The 19808-nt window shown below is 43.6% G+C and overlaps 1 protein-coding gene across 1 annotated transcript in view; it reads left to right on the forward strand.

The window, feature by feature from the left end:
- The first annotated feature begins 1126 nt into the window (after window positions 1-1126).
- Window positions 1127-19808, forward strand: part of CEP250 (centrosomal protein 250) — a 34661-nt gene continuing 15979 nt past the window's right edge. The window contains exons 1-20 of the mRNA XM_035548278.2: window positions 1127-1269; window positions 2654-2722; window positions 3381-3463; window positions 4746-4911; window positions 5540-5646; window positions 6898-7125; window positions 7714-7810; window positions 8272-8370; window positions 9374-9535; window positions 9845-10023; window positions 10467-10649; window positions 11591-11735; window positions 12026-12172; window positions 12350-12580; window positions 14078-14271; window positions 16384-16511; window positions 16693-16862; window positions 17645-17824; window positions 18928-19062; window positions 19370-19513. Of these exons, the coding sequence (XP_035404171.1) occupies window positions 1153-1269; window positions 2654-2722; window positions 3381-3463; window positions 4746-4911; window positions 5540-5646; window positions 6898-7125; window positions 7714-7810; window positions 8272-8370; window positions 9374-9535; window positions 9845-10023; window positions 10467-10649; window positions 11591-11735; window positions 12026-12172; window positions 12350-12580; window positions 14078-14271; window positions 16384-16511; window positions 16693-16862; window positions 17645-17824; window positions 18928-19062; window positions 19370-19513 (2964 nt within the window). The 5' untranslated portion in view covers window positions 1127-1152. The remainder of the gene's footprint in view (window positions 1270-2653; window positions 2723-3380; window positions 3464-4745; window positions 4912-5539; window positions 5647-6897; window positions 7126-7713; window positions 7811-8271; window positions 8371-9373; window positions 9536-9844; window positions 10024-10466; window positions 10650-11590; window positions 11736-12025; window positions 12173-12349; window positions 12581-14077; window positions 14272-16383; window positions 16512-16692; window positions 16863-17644; window positions 17825-18927; window positions 19063-19369; window positions 19514-19808) is intronic.

Genomic DNA, 19808 nt, shown 5'->3' on the forward strand with positions numbered 1-19808 from the left:
CAACACTTACGGAGCAGCACTTCCATTAAGAAAGACAGAAAAGTTGAGACAGCATAAAATGATCCACATCCCTGGCAGCACTGCTGTATACAGAAGGGCACCTTATTTGTAGATTGAACACATCTAGCTGCAAATCGAACAAAAAAAACCCACATTATTTTCTATTTTTGTCTCATTTGACAAGGAATTATATTTTAAATGAACCTCTGCCACTTCATGAGAAGCTAGTTTTCAGAACCCAGTTGTTTTCTGAGCCACTACTAGTTTTCGTCATCATTTTGACACAAGAACAGGCACAGCACGGGCAGCTCCCTGCCACTGTTTATACCAATGTTGTTCTTCAGCTGGGCAGGCCTCCTCAGCCAGCTGCTACTATGTCCTCAAACCCTTTTTTGCAACCATGGCTTCATGAGACACTTCACCCAGTTTTGAATATTTCTGGTTTTGCCTGGATTTCTAATGATGCTCTAGCTATTCATGGGGCTGAATCCACCTCACTATTTAGGTTTCCACTGTATTGAAGATGATTGTCTAGACAGCCTTAACTGTCATGTCAGAAAAATGAGATGCAGCTGGAACTGTAAAATCACAGGTAGCAGCCATGACCTGGTGACTGCTTCCTCACTTAAGTCCATTCGCATGCTGCCTTGCTTCCAGCTGGCTGCTACCTGCACGTGAAAATTTCTTCCACGTAAACTCGTGCGGACGCTGCGGCTGCCTTTACTGCTATCTGAAGGGTCTGCTTTTGCTGCGAAAGCTCGGAGAGGTTCTCAGCTCGGCAGTGCCTCCTGCGCTTCCAGGCGCCTTGCCCTGCTGCTGGCAGGCCCTGCCCGGGGAGCCAGGGCCGCGCGTGTCGCGGCTCGGGCCGCACGGCTCCCGCCGCTCCTCCGCTCACGGCCGGCACCCGCCGCGGATGCCCGCTCTCTGGGTGACCGCCCTGCCCGCGGCTCACGCAGCGTCCGGCGCGGCTCAGCTCGGTGCCCGCACCCAAACCGCTGCCGGCAGGGAGAGCGGGACCCCTCCGGCCCCGGCGGCAGCCACCCCGCGGCCGCCTCAGCCCGGGGCCCGGGCAGGCGGCGGGCGGGGGGCCGCGGCGGGGCGGAGCCGCCCCGGCGGCGGGAGCCGAGGCGGGCCGGGCCGGGCGAACAGGGCATGGCGGCCGGGGACGGGGAGGCGGCGCGGAGCCAGGCGTCCCTACGGCGCCGGCTGCAGAGCTCAGAGGAGGCGCAGCACCGGCAAGCGGTGCTGGTGCGGAAGCTGCAGGAGAAGGTGAGGGGAGGGCGGCAGCGCCCGCCGGGAGCTGCCCGGGGCCGGGCCGCGCTGCGCTGGCCAGGCGGGAGTCGCGGTGGGGCCTCCGCGGGCGCGAGGGCGTCGAGCCCGGGGCTGGGGCGAGGCCCGGGAGCCGCCCTGCTCCGCCCGGCCTGGCCCCGCTGCCGCGCTCCCGAGCCTCCCGCCGGGGCTTCGCCACCCCGCCGCTTACGGCAGCTCCCGGGAGAGCCGGCGCCCGGCGGGCAGCCGGGCCTGAGCTCGTTTAACCGCGGCCCGGCTACTAGAGAGCAGCCCGGCCTCTCTTCGAGCGCCCTCGAAGCCCTGCGGCCTGCTGCCTGCGGTGGCCGGAGGGGTGCTGGCGGGTTTGTTTCGGTGTGGGTGTTCTTAGCGCCCGCCTGTAAGGAGGCTGCGGCGTAGGAAGCTGCTCAGCTGAAGCGCTTGGCTGCGGCGCATGGGCAGGACTGTTACCAGAACTAACTTTATTTTGCAAAACATTGAAAAGTGACGCAAATTTGAAAGGCTGTTTCTAGTTGTACAGGTATAAAGAAGCCTGCTGCTTGAAAGGTAAAACCTATACGGTTGGACTGCATTTGACATGGTGTGGAAATGTCTTTGGAGAGCAAGTGGTAATAGCAAATAAATGATAAAAGCACATTTCTTCCTCCAGGAAGTGAACAGGAGTTCCCTTTTCAGTCTTTTCAGTTTCTGTCACTTGCATTTGAATGTTTTCTGAAGGACTGCTGCTCCTTCACAGTCTGTTGCTGTTTGCAGACCTGTCTGCTCTGAAGTCCCGCCCATTTATGCAGTCGTTTTCACTCCTTGCCAAAGCTTTTCCTTCCCATTTGTTTTACTGTGTAGCAAGAAATAGCATTTTTTGTTGATGAACCTGTGTAGGATACTGGTGATATAGGAAGTATTATTTGGTTAACAGAAACCTGACTGTTTTTGAGGCATGCTGAGCCGCTTTGTAATTTTTTTTCTTCCAAACCTGTTATTAAAAATGGTTTAACTAGGATTTTACATTGATTTTAGTGTTGGCAATTCCTTCTGGATTTGACATGGTTCGGTGAGGTTTAAACAGGATAATCTTCAGTCTGATGGATGTAGTGGGGCTGGCATGGCTGTTTTAAGTCGGTCTCATTGTTCTGCTTGTCATCTCACTCTCTAAGAGCAGATAATACTATGCATAAAATAAACCCTTTCTCACTTTTTTAATATTAGATGAGGTGAAGCTTCCATGTGATAATGACTTCTCTTTATGTCAGCAGTGCTGTGAAATGTACTAGGCTCTGTCTGGAAAGGCTTAGAGAAAACCTAACACAGGAGGATCTGAGTCTGTTATAAGCTTAATTTCTCTTATCCTAATTCTATATATCCATCTTAGTTGCTGCAGTATCGGACCTGGTGTCGTGAGTTGGAGCAGCAACTTGAAGCTGGAGGGGTGAGTGGGCAGGTATGTAACACTTGTTAACTCAGATTAAAGGCCCCATAAAACAACAGCAGATGAAAACAAGATTGTCGTGATAGGAGGATTTAAAGAAGCACTGTAACTTTGACCTTCAGTATTTTGTTCAGTTGCCGTTCTTAGAGCACCCTATAGTCCTAGAAATGCCGGTCCAAAAAAACCCATCAAGAAGGATTTTAATTTTGTGAAAAAGTGCTTTATAGTTGGAGTAACATTTGTACTAAGTCTCAGGAGAGGGCTATACTGCCTGTCACATTATGTCTGTCTCTGAATAAGAATCGGTTGAAATATAGCATCTTGGAAGGCAAGAATGCTGGCTCTCTGCTTTTCTTTTTGCTTCATGGCTAAAGTAAACCCAGGAAACAAAGAGTAAGAGAGTATGTATTTCCAAGCTTCAGGTCTAAGTGAGCACTTGTGATCATTAGCTGAGAACAGATAGCTGTGAGAGTGTGAAAATGAGGAGAACTACTGACTCCCTTCCTCCCTGTATTTGTATTTGTATTTCCCTTCCTCCCTGTATTTGTGACACTAATTCCTGGAAGAAGACACAAGTTCCTGAGATACCAAACAAATGGAGGGGAAAGCAATGGATGATAACTGTAGTGAAGGAAATGCAAGAATTTGACTAAACTTTTCCTTTCTTAAGGGATCCCTTTCAGACAGATGGGAACCCACAGAGGATCACAGCCTGGAAAAAGCACTGCTCCAGTTGGAAGAGGAGCAGCGAAGGTAAAAAGGAGGAGCAATAGCGCATTCTTGGTGTCTTGGATGCTCAAGGAAGCAAGAGAAAACCTGTCAGTTTGGAAGTGGCTGGGCAGGCCATTTTGAAAGGAGAAAGGTCCACAGTCCATTCTGTGGTGCAGTTAATAGTGATGTGTGCTGAATAGCTCTGTTTTCAGTGGGGGTTGGTCATATTGACCTCCAAAGGTCCATCTCCAGCCCGAATTTTCTTATTATTCCGTAGGTGATCTGCTTAGTAAAGCCCTGCTTTATGTTGGGAATCAAGCCCTAACATCCTAAAGATTTCATGCGGCAGGTGTTTTCCTTTTGATTTGGACTTGTATTTTGTCTGAATAACATATCCTGTGCTTATATCAAAGTCTTTCAGCAGAACATTTGGCAACACAGGCATCTTCTGTCACATTTTTCTGTGCTTCTCTTTCTCCCTCTGCTCAAGAGATGAATGGTGTGAGGTATAAAGTACACCTGTGTGCTGTGTTACCTATGTTGCAAAGTGAGGGAAGCACAACTCCTGTTTTTATCCAGAAACTGAACTTTGTTTTTGTTTGCTGGGCAACAGTCTTCAGATTTTGTTCATGAAATAATTCCCGAGTGGCATATATTAGGCTGTGGCCCAAACGTAATTAAACTGCAGTGTTTGATCTTTATGCTCATTACAATGAGCATAGTTAAAAGCCTTTTTGAGGGCTACATATGCACTGCACTTTGGGAACGCTGTAGAAGTTTCTTTCAGTTGAAAGTGTCATTTAAAGCTGTTTCCCCTACATATATGGTCTTGGTTCAGTGGTGTGCAGTTTAGTGTGTCATCAAGGTGGGTTTTTTACTGCAAGTGCTAGTGTATTGGACAAGGACAGAGAGACTCTTAAAAAAAAAAAAAAAAAAGGCGAGGGCAGAAGTACAAACAATATTGCAAGGGGAAGGGTATGGAAACTTACAGATGTGAGTGGAAGTAGATAGGTGGTCAGGACAATTGTGCTTCCAGTGGGATGCAGGGTGACAGAGCGGAGGGAAGGCAAGACGTTAATGGTGGGTATCTTCAAAATTGAAGAAGAAGGGGAGACTGAAATTGTAGATGGAAAATGAGGACTTAAAGTAAGAAGAAGAAAAAGAGTTTGCCATGACAGAGATGTCTTAGTTATTCCTAGAAAGCACTTTTACTATCTTTCAGTTCACCAAGAAAGTCAGTGTTGAGGGAGATAGAAAATCGTGAGGATGTTGCTTGTGGATAGCAGTTGTTCAATGAGCTCATTGCTGTTTCTTCCTTTCTAAGGTGTGAGAACCTGGCAGAAGTGAACACTCTCCTGCGGGAGCACCTGGATAAAGCAAATGAGGTGAATTCAGCTCTTAAAGAAGATGTTGGAAAACTGACGGCAGATTGGATGAGGGCCCGGAAGGAACTGGAATTGAAGGAGAGTGAATGGCGCAATGAACGTGAGGTAAGGATAGGCCGTAGGAATGTCAACATGATGACAGACTGGAATGAGAGTACAGTTTATTGCTGACATAGACAACTTATTGTGTAAAAGTTGTTGCTCTATTGAGAATGTATTGGTGCTGGCTAGCAGAACATGGGTGTGGGATGGAGGAGTGCGCCTGTTGCTGAACACTGTAGGGCAGTCATGCATGAAGTCCCTATTTTTTTTTAATTTTTTTTTTTAACATTTCTTAAATCTCAGCAGTGAAACACAGAGAGGTCTCTGTGTTTTCAGATTCAGAGTAGCTAAGAGAAGGTGAAGACAGGCATCTCTTACCAATAGCCTGTCACGAGAAAATCTCACACTGGAGGGGCTTGTTCTTGTCTTCCTCCACCAAGACTGTTAGACATCTCTGATCAGTATGCTTTGTTGATATCCGCTACAACAGGAGAAGTGTGGATGTTCCCATCTCTGAATTCAGGTAACAGGTCTACTGTGGATGTTTATGTGGTGCCTATTCAGTCCTTGATGCCCCTGTTGGAATTCTTATTAAAGAAGATTTGATGATGGTGGTTGTACTCTCTCAGATCTAGAAGAATTGTACAGTAATAGGGAAGGCTGCCATTTCTTTCTGTCTTTGTGTGTTTAGTTTTATGACAGCTACTTAAGGGGTGAGCATAACCGTCTTCTGAGCCTGTGGCGTCAGGTGGTGACCTTCCGCCGTCATTTTGTGGAAATGAAGACCGCCACTGACAGGTGAGAAGAAGTTAAGACTACATCTCTTGGAGAAAAAAATGTAAGCCTCCATTCACATCTGCTTTTGGAACCTTGATGTTGCTTTAGTTACAGCTGAAGATACGATTTGTCCTTTGATATCCTGAAGCAATGCCATTATGTGTGCTTTACGCTACTTTCAGATTCATTTTGTTTGAGGATGGTTTTCAAATAAAACTGAAGGGCTTGGGCAATGCAGAGGCCCTAAATAGATGAACTTGAGTATGTTGATATTTGGGCTAATATGCCCAAACTCAGATGTATAGGTACATGTATACATATGGAAGAGAACAGACTCACCAAACCTATGCATACAGCAAATAATGCAGTCCTTTCTATAGAATGATTAAAATCTACTTTAAATGTCACCGGGTTTTTTATCTCACTGATTCTGAAGGAAACATTCATGATTATATATTTTTTTCTTTTTATGTCCAGCTTACATTTACTCTGGCCAGTTTGTATTCACTTATACCTGTACCAACACTGTTGAGAGAAAAATAACTTTTCTACCTTGTTACTCCATTTATCCAGTTTATATTGCTTAGTTTGGTACCTCTTTATTATTGTTTTGTTTGTTCTTGGTCTCTCTGAAGTTTCTTTCTCACAGTTGATTTCTATGCAAGCAATAATATTGTAACCTTGATATTGCATTCTTCTGGTGTGAGCATGCAATTTCAAACCTGGGTTAACGTCAGACATTTCTCTTATACATTGATAAGCTTTCCTTAATGTGTAGTGGATACCTGACTTACTATTTAATTTGTACTTTTTTTTGTTAACAGCATTCAAAGATTATTCTTATGCCACCTTTCCAAAATGCTTATTACGTGCATATTTTCATAAGCCTCTTAGCAGTCTAAGTGGTGATACCAAAAGGTCACTTAACACTGATATCCTAGGTATAAAAGCTGTGGACCCTGTCAAAATTCCTTACATCTATTCATGGTGTTGGTAATTAGAGTATGTTAATAAGATTCAACAAGAGCAGCAATTAATAAGAGTAATTAGAAGTCCTTGAAATCTTCTGGCTATGCCACACATTTCTTCTTATCTCTGAGGAAGAAATAGACTCATTCTACAACTATCAAGACAGATCCTAATCCCAGAGTATCAAATGAATGATTTGTTCCTAGCAAAGATGTAATCTGTTGCCTAATTATGTGCTTGAAAAGTGGACTGACTGATAAAAATGGTGGTGCAAACATTAGCTCTTTCTTTATTCTTCCTCAGAGATTTGTCAGAGCTGAAGGCAGAGCAAATGAGGCTCTCTGGATCTATACTTGTAAACTGCTTCCGTCTAAACTCTGGCATACAGCTCTGGGAGTCCATCACTTTGGGTAGACCTGTCCTAAAGGATCAGGCACAGCAGCAAATGGAAAGGGAAATAAACCAGAAGACTTTGGAAGTGATGTGTTTACAAATCAAGGGTGACCTGGAGAAGAAGGAACTTCAAGATAGGTTAATATTTTTAAGCTTTTCTATTGCCAATGTTATCTTTTGTGACTGCTGATTCACAGGTTCATAGATAGGCTGAGTTCATGTTGAAAACACATACATTCTCTATAGCCTTATTTCTGACCATAGTATTGCCTTTAACAAAGAAAAAAAAAAGGTGGGCAGGAGGAGAATCTAGCAGAAGCCCTTCTCTTCTGGGTAAGAAGACTGGGGGGAGATTGCATATTGTAATGTATTTGCTGTTAACTGATTCTTGGTGAGAAATTCAGAGCAGTATAAAGAGCACTCTGTCTCTCGTACAGCCCTTTTGCTATCCGGGACTGTGCTCTAGTTGTTGGGAGGAATTTGCACAGGACTATCATGAGCAATGTAGCACCTCTGTAGTGACATTTTCTTGGAAGACTGAGTGCAGAGTCCTTTGGGCCGAGTGGTGCCTTTCTGCAACATACAGTACATTAACATGTAGAGATTAAATCTGTCTTTGCTGTATTTTCTGGGCTGAACTTCTGCTGCTGTGCTTTTGGGAGCTGCTTATCTCTTTAACAGCTTATGGTGTGCTTTTGGAATGGCACGTGGACCTTCTCTTCTCAGGGTGATGGAGCTCTCAGCCTTGCTTATACAGTCTCAGAAGCAGAATGAGGAGAAGGAGAAGACCATGAAAACACTTAACGACACTGTGGAGATTCTAGTATGTTTTACCTTTATCTGGGAAATAGCCCAGTGTCTGCTTGGTCTGAGTCATTTGTTTTCCAGCCTTAGCACAAAGAGGTGTGGCTTCCTCAAGAGGAAGAGTAGTGAAGGTGCTAACTGTGCAGAAACATCAGGAACATGTTTGGCACATGTGCAGGCAATGGCAGGGGAGCTACAGACATGTTGGGTGCCTTCCTTAGGGAGGTTTTACCAGTGTAATTTTGCCCCTGACTTTAAGTCTCTAGTGATAAAAGTTACTTGGAATTGACAACTTACCTGTCTGTAGAGTTGCTGATCTATCTCTTCTTAGTTTTAGCAAAGAAGAAATTGAATAGATTATGGAAAGTAATATACTGGAATCACTAGGGCTGAGGCTTATAAGCATGATAATACTGCTGAAGATGGGAATGCTCCAGAGTGGAGCTTCTCTTGTCCACTCTTTCCTTATTCTATTCTCAGGAAGCAAGTCGATTAGAGGTAGAATATGAAGCTTCATTGACTAAAAATGCCAAAGAAGAGAATCTTGCCCTTCAAAAGTTAATCAAAGATATAACTGAGGTGAGTACAAAGTTGGGTCCACATCCTTGTAAATTTGATTTAAAAGTACTTAATGAAGGAAAGAGAAAAGCACAGTGAATAGACTCACATGTTGTATACTGTGTACGTTCACTGCTACTGGCTGTTTCATTTTTGTGCCACTTTTTTTGATATAAAATCTGACATAAATGTCAGAGTTGGCTCTCCTGTGACTCTTCACCTGAGTCCCTAGGAATTTCAGTACCTATGCCTTCACTGTTATGCTAAAGTCTCTCTTGAACTGTGCTTTCTGAGTTGGCTACTTGACATTTGTACTCCAGTGTTGCTTGGAGGCTTCCCAAACCCTCCTAGAGCAATGACTGTGCTGTTCTTCAGACTTTTATAAAAGGTCACTGACTCAATCAATGTGCTTGCCAGCCTTGCTCCTTCACTCTGTCTTCACTGACCATTATCATCACAGAATCTTAACTGTTCCAACTGGTTAGGGGTAACTTTAACATAGTTCAAAACTTCACCCTGTACAGGAGGTTTAATCGTCAGATCTTTTAGACAGCCTCTCACAAAGTCAGTTCTTTCTACTTATTTTAGTCATTTTTTCCTTTTTTGCTGCTGCTCAGAGTAATTGTAAACATTAGCTATTTCATTACTGTTTTCCAGTATTCATCAGCTGTCTTCATCCCTGGGCGATGTTAATGGTTCTTTTCATTGCTATTTCCAGTGTTGATCTGGTGCTTGTATATGTGGTTCTGAGAAACTGAAGGAGACCAAAATCATTCCCAAGAGCTTTAAGAAACCAGGCATTCAAGCAGCCTCCAACCACTTCACATTTGTTTCTTCTCTTCTTGTTTATAGTAGCTGTGTTCAGAAATCCCTGGAGTTCTTGTGGTGGCTGGGATGATACTTCTTTTCTCATTGAAGAAATGATTGAATTGAGTCTTTAACAACTCTAGGGTGAAGTGGGGGAAGAAGGAGAAATAGATAAAATAGTTTGAGCAAAGAGTGACGGTTAGATGTGGGCTTTCAGGTGGTGTTAGATGACAGTGACAGCACGGTCAGCCTTGTCTGCACTGACAATTTCCAGCGTCCAGAGTCTATCAACATCCTTTCTTGTCTGAGCTCCCTTGATACAGACCATGCCTTTGTATTGGTTCAGGAAGCACTGGCAAGGAGGCAAAGAGCAACACAGGTGAGAATTTCTGGTTGTCATCATCACTGGCCACAGTCTCAGCTGCTCATGCCTCACCTGGCTTCAGACCTTTTTGTTTATTTACCCAGTTTCCTTCTAGCCACCCTACTCTTGCTACTATGTTGCCTTGCCAATCTCACCAGCTCTGTGTTCCACTGCTTTTCTCTCCTGATCTCCTCCCCCTCATCACAGCTGTTGCCTTCAGGTGAGCTGTCTCTCTGCTTGCTTGTCCTCAAGTTACTGTATCTGAAGCCATCTTCCCTACTTATTATTGCTTGTTTGTGCTATTTTCCTCCCTATTCCTTACAGGCCTTAAAAGAAGAGCTTTCTGCTAGGCAGGACTCTATAAATTCCCTGCAGCACCAGCACAGACAGCAGGAGGAAAAGTGCAAAAAGCTGCAGCAAAGGCTTGAGCAACTGGAAGAGGAAAGTAAGATGTCAAGCAGTCAACAGCAGCACCTTCAGTCCCTGGTAGAATCACTCAAAAGGTGAGTGTTTCATCCTTCTCCTGTGTTTTATAGATAATCTGCTTCCAGCTCTGGGAGTTCTAAGGTGTTATGGTCAAAGAACTCTCCTTCCCTACTGTTCATATGCCTCTCTTCAGCACTTTAGCATCCTCCTCTCACTGCTTTTCATGCTCTACTGCTATTCTAAGGCTGTCTTTGGAAACGTAGAGCAATGTCGGAATACAAGATGCATCCTTCCCAACATACCACTTCTCTAAATTCTGTTCTTTGGGTGCCTCCCTAGCCACTGCTTCTCACTGAATGCAAGCCAAAGCCTGCCTTAAGTTCTCCTTCCCTCTGCAGTTATCTTGTGAGGGGAAGAGCAAGTCCCTCCTTATCTTGCTCCTCACAACTCCATCCTAGAATCGTGAAAATGGGATCAAGGGTTGTGCAGGTCTCCTCATTCTTTTAACTTGTCTGTGCAGTGATTGTGCAAACCTAGAGAAAACCAGGAGAGAACTACAGCAACAGCTACATGAAAGTGAGCAAGAAGCCTCGCGTCTGCGTCGAAGTAACACTGAACTGCGGCTGAAGGAAGATTCAGCCCAAGGGGAAAAGCTGGAGCAGCAACAAGCAATGGAGAGAGTATGTCATGACCAGGACCTCCTGTGAGTGTTAAAGCTTTCTCTGGGCAGGGCTGAGCATTTGCTAGAGTTTAGGAGATCTCTTTGCCCACAACAAAGGAATGAATTTCTTGTGCTTATCATCTGTAGTGTAGAAAATTGAGGGAGTACATGGGCAGGTCTGGGTACCTACTGACATACAGCATAGCTGCCTCCTTGTCCTTTCTTTCTGACCCATTAAAAAAATCTTTCCAAACCTGACCAAAGTAGTTGATGACAGGCATAAACTGAAACAGATATTCAGACTGAATTTAAATGAAAAAACAAATAAATTTAAAAAAAAAACAAAACATGACAGTCACACGGTAGAACAGGTTGCTCAGAAATGTTGTGAAGGTTCCACCCCTGGGAATTTGAAAAATCCAGCTGGATAGAGCCTTGAGCAACCTGGACTGATCCCATAGCTGATCCTGCTTTGAGCTGAAGATTGGGCTGGAAACCTCCCGGGGTCCCTTCCAGCCTGGATCACTCTATAATCCTATGATCATTGGTGCATATACATCCCCTCCCCAAATAGATTGCAAGCTCTTTCATTGCTGAAGGTAAGAACAGTTTGGGGAAATATTATGTAAACCCAAAAAAAGTATCTTATCCAAAGAACTTTGCTGTCTTCTATCCATTGTATCAAAAAGGAGAGAGGTAACTAACAGGCAGGAAGCTGTTAGGATAAGAGTTCCCAAACTTTTTGGAAATGTACTATGATTTTTGAAAACTTTTTTTACTTTCTTACTGATGAACATTTCACCTACATCAATGACAAAGAGTGGCGCAGCTCTAGTCAGAAAATCCCAGCATTCTTCAAGTGTAAATAGAAAGTTGGTGGAAATCCTTCAAACTGCTGTATCTGGGGTGTAGTATGTAGTCTTTGTTTTGGAAATGATAATATTTTTGTCACTAAAAATATGTTTACCTTTCCTGTTCTCAAGTCTGAAGGACTTAGCTGCACTTGAAGCAAAACATTCATTATTACAGAGTGAGTTGGTAGTCACAAGAGAGATGCTGGAGGAATCACACCTTCAGAGGGATCTGCTGAAGCAAGAGAAACATGAGCTTACAATGGCACTGGAAAAGGTATGGCCACTTTTTCCTAGGTAGCACTTGTGGGAGAGGGGGTTCTGATAGCAGGACCACCACGGGTGCTGTTTCTGGCAGTAGAAGTCAGGGAAAAATGGTGTTATCCTTCTTGGACAATGCTGTGATCTAGACAGATTCTGTGGTGGATTTAGTCCCCACGTACCTATTGGAAAGGTTTAACTGGGAGTACATCAGGTTTGTCAGAGATGCAAAGGGGATCTGGAGTTGCTGCGTAAAGTCAGGGATATTCCTGTCTTTGTTTTCATGTTGTTCATTTGTCTCTTCAGGCAGAGCAGTCAGTAGCAGAGTTGACAGGAGCTCAGAATAAGCAGAGTTCTGAAATAGCTGATCTACATGTTGCCACAGCAAAGATGAGCAGTATTAATGAAGCTCTTGCATTGGATAAAGTGCAACTGAACAAGCTTGTGTTGCAGGTGAGCAGAGTTTCCAAGAATTCCGCCAGGTGATTGTCTCCAGCTGCTGTTTCTTTTCAGACTTTGCCTTCAGACAGGATGACTGTCTGAATATCGACAAGTGTTATTTTTCTGTCCAGATTTTATGCAGAGTAAATCTTACTGTATTTTGTTTCCTCTCTGCTTCCATGACTGTAGCTGGAACAAGAGACCGAAGTTCTGTCAGGTAAAGTGGATGAGATGGAGAGAGCAAAGATCTCTGTACAGGAGAAGATGAGCTCTTATAAAAGAACAAATGAAGAGCTTTGCGCAGAGAAATCCCACCTGGAGCAGCTGCTGAAGAAAGCAGAGGAGCAACAGGAGGGGCTGCAGGTGCAACTGAGAATACTGACAGAGGAGAAGGAAGAAACCCAGGAAAAACTCAACCAGGTAAGACAAAAAACCTGGTTCTCCTGGGTAGGCATTTGGCTGCTTGGCTCAGGGAAGCTGTGTCTGTTTGATATTTCAGTGCTTTTGTCAACAAGATGCTTGGTAGTACTGGAGGTCAGAAAGCTCTGTTTACTTCCTTTTAGAAATGGTTTGGTGGCTTGCAGAGATTGTAGTTCTGAGGGACTGATCTGTCCTTTGCTTCTACAGCATATTTTAAACTGTTTTGGCCTGGTTTTTTGCTTTTGATAAACTTCATAGAAATTACTTTTGTTGCCTGTGCACCTGAATGAGGCTACTACTGTTATCTGTGGCAAAAGAAGCAAACATTGTAGCTTTTCATCTTTTTCTGAGGTAAAAAACAGGCTGTATGTTTCCATTTATGCTTTTTGTTGTGAAGACCACAACTTTCAGAACTCCATTCTCATGTTCAATCCTAGGAAGCAGTACAGAGCTGCAAGTCAATATCTACTGCCTTGTACTGCTACAAAGGGGAATGACATCTTGCTGTTATTGTTCAAACTATATTTTAAGACAAGACATAAATTGTAGGTTTGAATTGTTAGAGCCTCTTTAGGCTTTCAGGAAGAATTTAAGAAATAGGTAAACAGACAAGATTCTTTTCTCTGGACTAACTGATTTCAATATATTAGAGAAAAAGCTTGTGAGAATCATATCACTGGAGGAGAGTTTTTCATAATTTAAATGACAGTTTTGTAATGTACAATCTTGGGTATTTGGCGATAACTGAGAGGAAAATAGCTTGTTTCTCATGGTCTGTTCTGTTTTAGTCTTTGGCTATAGGGTAAGTTGTTTGTCAAGTACAAAGCAGAGGTGTTATGTTGAAGATAAAAGCTTAAAAATCATGGTTAATCTTCAAGATTGATTATCAGCAAGGTATATTAGACAACTTATTTGTGTAAGATGATTAAACATTATTACTGACATGAATTACTGTATAGAGTCTACCATTTTTTTGGCCATGTCAGCCAGACTTTCATAAATCACTAAATGACAATGCTCATCAGAAGGACTGTTTCCCTATCAAACATCACCTCACTGCATCCAACAGCTTTACATTTATTCTTTTTTTTTTTGAAGGAGAAACCATATTTATTTTAACTCTCTTCAGTGAGGAAAGTTGCTTTTGCTCAAACGTACCTGAAAATTTCCAGCACTGATACAGATTCTGAGAGAGTTTTAGTTTTCAAGGTAGCAGTTCTGGAAAATGCAGAATTTTTGCATGAAAACACATAGTCTGGGGTATGTACATTTGTCCTCAAGTAGTTGTCTGGTCCCAGCCAACCCAGTATGGCCCTACACAACACTTCCAAGTCCCAGTGCCTTTCGGCAGCCCGAAGTATTAGTGCTGTATACAGCAGATGCTCTTAGGCTTTCATCCCGCAGTACAGGAGCTCTAACTGATTCAGCAGTGACACTGGTTGGCTGTGAGCAGATCTTCAGAGAAATGACTAGAACTGTATTTTATCCTGCTTTCAGGTTTACCTCCAGCAAGAGTCAGCTAGCAGTGGTTTGGAGCAGTTGCGCCAAGAGTCCTCTCGCCAAGAGGATGCACTGGCCAAGGTGTCCAAAGAGAAGGAATTCCTGGTGCATGAGAAGGCTGCCCTTGAAGTGCGACTGGCAGCTGTGGAACGGGACAGACAAGGCCTTTCAGAGCAGCTGGCAGAGGCCAGGTAAAGGCAGGGAGGAGGCCCTAGACAGGACATTATTTAATGTCTGTAATTATAAAGGTGGTAATCATTACACAAGGATTTATTGCAAACTGTATGCTTTTCAGACAGCCTGACCTTCCATAGACAGAAAATTGAAGAATCTTGAGGGGAAAAAAAAACAACCCGTATATCATGGTTTGAATGTTATTTTTCTGAGAGCTAAATCTAACAAAGCCTTGGGCTCATGTTTGTGCTACCTTGCACGTGGCTGTGAAGTCTAAAGCAAGCCAATCTGAATCCTCAGTATCAGGTACCTTCGCTCTGCATTGAGAAATAACAGTGCCATGCTCTCTGCTTGCATCTAGATATTTAATGGAGACTGAGGCTTCTCTTTGTTTTTGTTTTCTTGTTCTGTACATTTGAACAGAGATCTTCAGGATTCAAGGGTACTATATACAGGCATTCTGAGTAGGACACTGTCATATAGGGTGAAGCTAGAGGCTTCTCCTGAAGATCTTGAGGACTTTCTGCTTCTAAGCTAACTCATATTAACTGTGGTACAGGACCTGGGTTTGGTTCTGCCTGCAGTGGGGAAGCTTCTTTTGAATCCTTGCCAGTCTTTGGGAATTGCTTATCACTGATGTGTGGGTCCTGTACACCTTAGCACGTGGCCTCTAGGGATGGATATCACGGAGATGTTATGCAGAGAAGGAACAAGATATTGTCCTTGTACTGTATCAGGCTACTAAGATCAAACGTGACAAGTTCTGCTTTTCAGAAACAAAGTTTGTCCTCTGTTCTAGGTAGCTTTTAGAAGACTCCTGAACTTGCAAAGCTGTATAAATGTTATTTTGGAGATTGTCTGTCATGCATCATGACTTACACTTGACCACTCCAGAGTATGTTGTTGGCAAGGCTGATAAATACTGTTTCAGCTCAGTCTGTTTCTTGAGAGCTGCTGCTTTTTCTGAGCTCCAGCTTCTCTTATTTGATCCAGCTGAATAATATTTTGTCAATTTGGCTGTACTGCTTGTTCGTAACTTTTATTGCTGGCTAAACTTCCAGAGGAGAGTGTAGCCAGAGCTGCAAGGTGGAATATGATAAATTTTGAACTTGAACTGTCTATAAACAGCTCTTCGCTTTCTTCTAATGGCTGTAACGCTGATGTGATTTTCCAGGTTTTATCAGCGTAGGTGAAGTGGAGGATACTTACTGCTTGATTATATCTGTTCCATATGTTGTCATGAAAACAGAGATTGGCAGTAGGTACTTACAGAGTCTTTATTAAGCATTCAGCTCTTTTTATTTTTCAGTGACAGCATCAGTAAAAAGAAGAGAGAAATTAGTTATAAAGAGCCTTTGTTAATAGATAAAAGCATTACCAAGAAGAATCATCAACTGCTCTTGCCAGATGATGGTCTCGAGCCTTTTGCTGTCACAGTTTTGGACTCTACCTTTTCTGTTCTGTTTCAAAGGCTGGTTTCTATTTATCCTTAAAGTGTAGCACATTTACTTTGGACTGCCAGAGATTGGCATAGTCAGATACACGTGTTTGTTCCTCTTGCTTGAAGATATGTCCTCCATTGTACAATAAAGCAGTGAAATGTTGCTATTGTGGGTTTTATTGCTGTACCTTTAATGATGTTATCCTAATGTGTCCCTGTACTAATGAAGCAATGCTGTGTATTGTAAGACACTGGCACACAGGACTCAGTATTAGAGCAGGGAAGTAACTTCAGCTCCAGGTTCCAAAATCCTGTGTGTCATTCAGAAGCCCTGATGAGATAGGGCTGTGAGCCCTGACGGATGGATTTTTGCTTGCTGGTACAGACTCTGGGGGCACAGCTACCTGTGTGTCATAGATCAGATGACAGCAATTTAAGGTTTGGCTATTGAGATCAAATTAGACTTTACTTCCTGTGTTATGCTAGGTCATAAGTAAAACCTGGGCATTCCCTTGGAGAGGCCTGCCTTGCTATTTGAAATGGCAGAAATACGTTTTATGTTCATAAATTTCCACACAACCCATTTTCCATACTCAGGTGTGGGGATTATGAACCACTTCTTACTGGAATAGCTCCCTGAGCATGTTAGGAGTAAGAAGCTCATTCTTTCTATATTTACAACATGTAGGTCAGTGAAGGAGACCCTGGAATCCAGCCTGTTTGAGGCTCAGCAGCGTATATCTCAGCTGGAGATCAGCAGGAGTCAGCTTGAAATCCAACTGCATACAGTCATCCAGGCTAAGGAAGTGGTGCAAGGTGAGAGCCTCATGTATTTTGTCTCTGGTGATACTCTCACCTGGTTGCAGTGCAGTGCTGAGGAATGAAGGAGACGCAGCCATAGCCCTTTTGCACTGAAATTAAAATAGCTTAAGGCTAGCAAAATCAGAACCATTGTTTCTGTAGGTGCTGAATTTCTTGCCATTTGCCATGTTTGCAGGGGAAGTGAAGTGTCTTCAAAGTGAGCTGGAAGCAGAGAGATCTTTAATGAAGCAGGAACGGGAAAACATGGCACAACAGCTCCTGCAGACAGAACAGCAGTATAACAATGCTCTCAAACTTCATCAAACTGATCACGAAGTGGAAATAAACAAACTCCTACAAGACCTGGTAGGAAACAATATGGTTTCAAGCAATCTTTGTGGGATGGCTTTAGCATAATTATAGCCTGACCCTGAGAAATGGCAGTAATCATTTGTCATAGGCCACACGCTGCTAGGTCAGACAGCAGAGCCAGTGGCTCATACTTGAAGTCTTGTATGTGAAGGCCCACATGACTATGTCAGGACAGTAAATGCAGTCACTGATTCAGTGTGGCCCTAAGACAAATTCAGCAGAAGGTTGGGTGAACTCAACCCAAAGCCTCACAACAAAGGGGTAGGATCTTGACCAGACTCCTATCATGAAGTAGACTACTAATGTTCCTGCCAAATGCAATCGCAGAAACTATGTTCCTATGTTCCTTTCTTTCTGTCCTTTCATGGTTGACAGAGGTATTACCCTTGGGTTTAAAGCATATGGGACAAGCTCCTTGTTCCTGGTACTTCAGTCCATGGTCTGCCTTGTCAGTAGAGCGTCAGGATACTGGCCTTTTTCTCACCCTGCAGTCAGTCTGCATCTTTTTATTGAATAAAATGGAGTTCTGAAAATGGAGATGAGAACAGAGAGAAATGCTAAGAACAAAGGTGTTAGGAAACAGGCAGCCATCAGAGAGGGGAAGGTGTTATCTCCTTTTATTCCACCTGCTGACCCGCCTTTTAAGTTCCTTGATAGGCCACAAGGCGACTGCTGTTTGCTGTTCAGGTAGAGGCTTGTGGGAGGGATGAAGATTCACATGTTTCTCATGAGGTTACCTGAGACTTCATCTTGAAATCTTTTCCTTCACTCATTAGGCAAATGAGCGGGAAGGGCACCATTTAGAGCTGCAGGAGATGCTGGAGCACTGGGAAAAGGAGAAAGCAGAGACAGAAGGTGAGCATGAGAAGAAGCTGTTTGATATGAAGCAGAAAGTTGCTACCATGCAAGCTCAACAAGAAGAGGAACGAACTAGAGTTGAAAATGCTAAGCAAGAGGTAAAGAGTGTGAAAGCAGAATTTATGTTTTTACTCTTCTGGTCTCCTTATTGGTAATTTTTCTCTTGACATTGCACATCTGGGTAGAGATGTCTGTTGGATGCCCTTCTGTAAACAGGAGTTGCCTTAGCAACCATAAGACTTTTGTGCCATGAAGCACAGTGTCTATAATGCAAGAGACTACCAGAGTGTAAGTTTAAGAAAGACAGGAAGTCCATTGCAGACCTGAAGATAGCATAAACACCATAATCATATCTCACAGTGGTGAGCTGAAGGAAGCAACGTGTACAGAAAAGATGGAGTTATGGGAGTTAGCTGGATATTGGACTGTGAGAGCATGCCTCGAGTGTCTCTTTTTTCCTGAAGTATTTGAGGTGTTTTCTACTTTGAATTTGGTGAAGTGAAAGGCATGCAGGACTGTTTGGCAGTGGGAATGAAATGTTTCTAAGTAGTGTAACAGAGGTGGCCTTCAGGCTGTGTTTGAAGTCACTTTCTGGGTAACTGTTTTGTGACCAGACTCCTGTGCCTAAGCAATCCTATTGTGTGCTGAGAGTCTTCCTTGTGTTCTACCCAAATTCCTTCTTATGCAGATTGACAAGGCATGGCTGTACCCATAGTTGTGTCTGCAGGTACTGGAATGACAGAATCAGCTGTAAGAGGTGGCAGCGTATCCTTAAAACTGAAGTAATTTTCACCAAGCCCCACTTAGAATACATGAGTTTTCTGAAGGAGCTGCTAGCTTCGGCCTTCTGGCAGACTTGCGTGTTCTCTACTGCAAAGTGGATGCAAGAGTCTGTATTAAAAGGCGAACAGGACACACAACAGAAGACGAAGAATACCCTCACCCCTCACCAGCACTAGGAAAAGGTCACACACATTCCTATTAGACGGTTAAGAGTTTACTGAAGGCTCAGTCACAGATGGACCGCAGATGTTTATACTGCCAAACTCACTTAGGAATCTGTGCCATCTAGTGACCTAGGAAACCAGCAGCATGTTGCTTTGAGAACATGTGAACCTATCAGCCTTCCAAGTCTTTGAAGTCCATGTGCATTTTTTTCTGTGAAGATTAAACCTGTCTTTTCCTTTCTCTTTCTGTACAGGTCCTGCTAGAAAAAGAGAGTGAGAAGAAAGCTTTATTAGAGACACTACTCCAAACTCAGGGAGAGCTAACAGAAGCCTGCCAACAGCTTGAGCAACTCAGGCAAGAGGTGAAAGAGCAGCAAGTGTATGGGCAGGTAAGTCTCACTAGTAGGGCAGGTAGAAAATACAAGCAGTTGGTAATAGAGCCAGGTAAGCAGTGAAGGACAGTAAGAAGAAATGAAACACAAGTCCTGGGACTGAAGAGGCAAGAACTACTGTAGACACTGAAAGCACAGAGCATGGTAAGCTCCAGAAGCCAGCAAAAGGAAGGAAGGGTTGCAATGGAAGGAGTGGTGGGAAGAAAAGGAGAAAGTGGCTGAATGAATGTGAACGAGACAGAAAGAGGAAAAACATGGAGCTGATGGCAGGTCCCAGTAACTTGATTTCCATTTGTATTTACAGAGCATAACAGAAAAGCTGCAAGCAGAGCTGCGAGAAACTCGATGTAAGATCAAGGCAGTGGAGAATATGCATAAGGAAGAAATCAAAACCATCAAAGAGGAACTGAATATTCTTCTTCAACAGAGGGATGACCTACAAAAACAGGTGACTTAAACAGCAAAAGTTATTTTAGTCATCATACAGGTCGTGTCTCCACTTCTTGCTTTTCTGTTGCAGAACAGGCCGTTGGAGTAATTCCTCTGACTGCCATCATACTGTGGTCTCCATCTCAGCTGGTCTAAAGGAGACTTACCAGTCACCTGAATCTCAGCTGCTGCCCCGAACAGATGGGCTACTCCTTTTGCCTGTTTGCCAGTAATCATCAGAATGGATTTTTTCTGGTCTGTTACTGGTAGCCTTGGTTTTTAAGGTTTTTATCAGACAAACATGATGCCCCTCT

This window comes from Cygnus atratus, chromosome 16, assembly GCF_013377495.2.
Source record: "Cygnus atratus isolate AKBS03 ecotype Queensland, Australia chromosome 16, CAtr_DNAZoo_HiC_assembly, whole genome shotgun sequence".
Taxonomy (NCBI): Eukaryota; Metazoa; Chordata; class Aves; order Anseriformes; family Anatidae; genus Cygnus; species Cygnus atratus.